At 49.8% G+C, this 4,234-nt stretch overlaps 1 protein-coding gene across 1 annotated transcript; it reads right to left on the bottom strand.

Annotated features, from left to right (window-relative positions):
* Positions 1-553: 553 nt before the first annotated feature.
* On the bottom strand, positions 554-2,664 carry TMSB4X (thymosin beta 4 X-linked). The gene is made up of 3 exons (XM_031445940.2): positions 2,563-2,664; positions 1,422-1,535; positions 554-999 (listed from the first exon to the last, which is right to left on the bottom strand). Exons 2-3 carry the CDS (start codon positions 1,519-1,521, stop codon positions 965-967), a joined length of 135 nt encoding a protein of 44 aa, XP_031301800.1. The 5' UTR covers positions 1,522-1,535; positions 2,563-2,664; the 3' UTR covers positions 554-964.
* Between the last annotated feature and the right edge of the window lie 1,570 nt (positions 2,665-4,234).

Genomic DNA, 4,234 nt, shown 5'->3' on the forward strand with positions numbered 1-4,234 from the left:
AACCAAGAGAATTAACTTTTGTCATATCCATTAATCCTAAGCACACTTACTTTATAAAAACAATTTTAAATATTGAATCCTAATTGGAACCAGCCATTAGACAAAGACGAAGCCCATCTTGAATCCTTTTATAAAGCAGTAGTTTGTCCTCATCTGCCAACTGGCAGTTGGCTAAATAACCCAGGTTGTTTGACACTGTAAACACTGTGCTGTGAATTACCACCGCCTTCATTTTCTTGATCAAATGTAATAAATTCAGTGCTGGCCTATCAAACCCCTGAAAAGAACTGCAAATACGTTCTTATCAAAGTTTTCATTCAACTCTAGATACCAGGAATTCATTCGGCCTAAGACAATGAATTCCCAATTACCTAGTACAGACAAGGTATTCCACACACCCAGATGAAACCCATTTCCATGTCGTCTGACTATTTACCCAGATTACCAGATGTCTTTTTCATCTATCGCTCCCCAGTGAGCCCACTCTTGGCCGTTTTCCGAAGTTTCATCTGAATAAGGCGCTCCCTTCCAGAGACCAAACTGTCACACCAGCCAGGTTTTAAAACTTTTTATTTGCATATTAAAAAAATTGTGCATTCCAATAATTAAAATCATTTGAACCAAAAAAAAAAAATGGCACTCTGATTAAACTGCATTTTACAGCCTGCAGGACACCTTGGATCACCTTGCATTTCACTCTAGATTTCACTGTCGACCCACCCAGCTTCCTCCTTCACCAACATGCAAGTTCTTTTCCTTCCCTGCCTGCCAGACAGGCAGATGGGAGAGGCAGGCGCGGCCTTCGTTGTCAGTAGTTCACCATTTTTGATGTGAAAAGGGGCAGCACAGTCATTTCAACTTGATCCAACCTCTTTGCATCTTACAAAGTTAAACAGCTAAAAGAAGTAAAATAAGAAGGCAATGCTTGTGGAATGTACAGTGCATATTGGCGGCGCACGTCTCATTACGACTCGCCTGCTTGCTTCTCCTGTTCAATCGCTGTGACCGGAAAAGAAAAAGAGAGAAGATGGAGGGGGCTGATTATGCGAATTCAGTATAGCCTACTATAGGATTACTGTACTTCCGTTTAAAAATATCCTTCCTTCGCATAAAAATTCTACACGTATAAATCGGCATTCCATCGTGAGATACTTATTAAATAGAACACGTTAACAGATAAAAGGATTTGCACATGAATATGGTAATATTAAACATTCTATTAAATTATTCGAGCCCTATTTTTGTTGGGTGCAAAAAACACTTTTAAATTAACCTTTCCAAGCCACATTCATCAAAAAACTGGCAGCTCCTCCCCCGCGCTCCCTACCCCCCACCCCAATTCTTCTCCCAGCCCCTCCCATCCTCTCCTACCCACCCCGCCGCTCCCGCCCAGCCTTTTCTAAAGAAGGGGGGGGGCTTACTTTCTTTGGAAGGCAGTGGATTTTTCTCTTGCGTTTCTGTCTTCTTCAATTTCGACTTATCGAATTTCTCAATCTCAGCCATATCGGGTTTGTCAGACATGGTTGCAGAGGAAGCTGCAGGTACAAAGCCAAGACGGAGGTTGAGAGCGAGCCACCCACCCTCCGGTCTCAGAACTGCGCTTTTGCCTTTGCATCTGCACCCTGAAACCGCGCTTTGCCTCCTTCCGCTTTCATTCAGGGCTAAAGACCTTCCTCTTTCGGAGGGGGGGGGAACCTCCCCCTTTATTATTTCAAAACGCGGGGGACCAAATTCGGAGGCCGAATCTCTGGGAACAATGAAATTAACCATCGTGGGTTAATTGTAGCGTATCAAAAGGAGAGAATAGTGAAGCCATTTCAAGTTTAAGGGGAAGAAAATCCAGTAAAATTTCTTAAAATCGAGCCAAGGTTGCACGAAGTGTTTCCATTTTCTATCCGTGGCCTCTCTCCCAAAGACTTGGGCCGTCCTGCTTCCTTCTCTTGTCACAAAGGCGGCAGCTGCTGCCGGGCGCCACCGACCACCGCCCTACCCGCTTCCTCTCACCCTCTCAACAATGCAGCCACCCGCACACAAAGCTTCTCCCCCACCCTCTAGATCAATCCTGCTCTGCATTTAGGGGCCATTCGGCAGCTCTGCACGCATGGCCCTGCAAGAAGGACGTCTTAAACGTTTCACAATATAGCCCAGCTGCCTGAAACCTGGACAGATACAGCCCACGAAGCCCTCGGAGGCGAAGAAAAATGTGCAGCTCTGGGCTTGGGTGGGTGTGCGTTGGAACAAAGGCTCTTTCTGTTCCTGATTAATCACCGCCTAAGAGGCAATGAAAAATGCCTTTGGCGGGGAAGAAAAGAAAGAAAAAATGTTCCTTTCGAAGCTGCACAGCAAAACGCCAATTCTTTTAATTAAAACAAACAAAAACCACCGAGTTACCGACCCCGTTACCCTGCTTCTAGAAGGGTTTGGCATCCCCAAGGTCCCCAGGGCAGCCTTTCCCGGGAGGACCAGTCGCGCTCGGCTTCAGGGTTGCGGGAGGCCAGGGGCCGAGCGCGGGGAGGGAAAGGGGAACGGAGGAGAGCAGGAGGAAGGGGCCCCGGGGCTCACCGGAGCGAGGAGCGAGCGAGCTGAATCCGGTCTACGCAGTGGCCGCCGCCGAGTGCCGGGCGGGGCGCGGCGGGCGCCGCTATATGCGCGCTTCTATGTAAATGAGGTGACGTCACCCGCCCGCCCGCTTAACCCCTTCGCGCCGCGTCTCCGGAACGGCGCCCGGCCGGCCTGGCGGCGGGGGGGCTCCACCCCACACCCCACCCCGCGTCCACCCACGCACCTAACAGCGACGATGGCGAAAAATAAGACGAGCAGAAGCGCCCCCTGCAACGCTTTCTTCATAACGCCTTCCCCCCCTTTTCTGTCCTCTCATAATGGATTTTGGCAGCAGCCGCGCAAACCTGCTCTTGGGGATCGGAGTGTGATAACCAAGGGTCTGGGTGGTACCTAGGGGGGACAGGCATTTCTTTACTGCGAAGCTGGCTTTGTCCGATGCGGAATCCCAAGCCAGGGTGCGGTGTCGGCCCGCTGGCCTCGCCCACTGCAGGGGTGCGAGTCCTCATGACTCATTTTTTAGGCCAGTGGAGGGCCTTCGCCCCACCCCGGCCCTCTTTGTCTCCTCGCTCGCATTCTCCTAGACTTGGGTGGGAGGTGAAGCACCCTTAAGGGCTTAAAGAAAAGAAGTTTTCTCACTGAAACATGCCTATCCTTTTCATAGCTATAATTTCTGTGAGCACTCAAATCAAATAACCGTAATATTTGCTGGTTGGCGGTTAATTTATCCGGACTTTACAGAGTACATCACCTCCCCCTTAGAAAAATAAGTCAAGTTCAAGCCCTGCTATTGACTTGCTGTCTGACAAGGAGGAAGTTCTTTTACTTTCCTCTTCCTTATTTTCCCAAATTATAAAAGCGATTGCCGAGGAGGCCCGTGTCGAAGGCCAAAGACTGCAATCCCATGATCTCTAAAGTCCGAAGATGAAATGCAAAAATTGAACTCTGTTTTGAAAGGAGTCTTTTCAGCACGATTCCATTTTGAAGTGCGTTTCTGAGTTACATCCGGAAATATGGGAGATTTAGGTAGAGAGGAACAGTTTTCAAAATGGCACCTGATTCTGTGAGTACCGTGACCCCCTCCCCCCAAGCTTGCTGCTGAAATTAGTTACAAATACCATGCGGGGGGCCAGGGCGGGGAGAGGGGAAGTGGGGGTCTGCACACTGGCATGTGAGAGGAAAAAGAGCCAGGTTGTGATGGAGTGGAGGTAAAGCGGTGTGCACAGTATTCCCCGCACCCTGCATCCTGAGAAAACGTTTCCAGAAACCTCTTGCTAATCATGATTATGGGAGTCTTTTGTCTCACTGGGGATTCAAGTCAGTTGTTACAGAGACCCTTAAAAGCCACTGCAGGCGCAGCTAGGACTTCCCCATTTCTTCATTCACTGGACTTCCTTATTGGTGGGGAGGGAGAGGGGGAGAGTGGGCAGGGGCCGGAGACCGTCCGCTTCCCCAGTTCCTGCTCGGCTGGGTGGCTGACCCACTGCTCTGCTCAGGGGATGGGGGCACTGGACCTTTCTTGTGCAGGCACAGGATGTCACCCCTCTGGTTACACCTCCCCCTGACCCTGCCGGAGTCGATGTCAAAAATCACTTCTTTGCTCCCCGAGTCTCCCGCTGACAAAGGAACACCACTACTTGCTCCGTGCTTCTTTCCCAGGCCTCTTCCTCCAAAA

This window comes from Camelus dromedarius, chromosome X, assembly GCF_036321535.1.
Source record: "Camelus dromedarius isolate mCamDro1 chromosome X, mCamDro1.pat, whole genome shotgun sequence".
NCBI lineage: Eukaryota > Metazoa > Chordata > Mammalia > Artiodactyla > Camelidae > Camelus > Camelus dromedarius.

Bases quoted from the DNA above. Each gene is read 5' to 3' on its own strand.
- TMSB4X (XM_031445940.2), bottom strand. From the start codon at position 1,521: ATGTCTGACAAACCCGATATGGCTGAGATTGAGAAATTCGATAAGTCG. The intron at 1,000-1,421 runs GTAAGCCCCCCC...TTCCGGTCACAG, and splicing joins TCCACTGCCTTCCAAAGAAA to CGATTGAACAGGAGAAGCAA.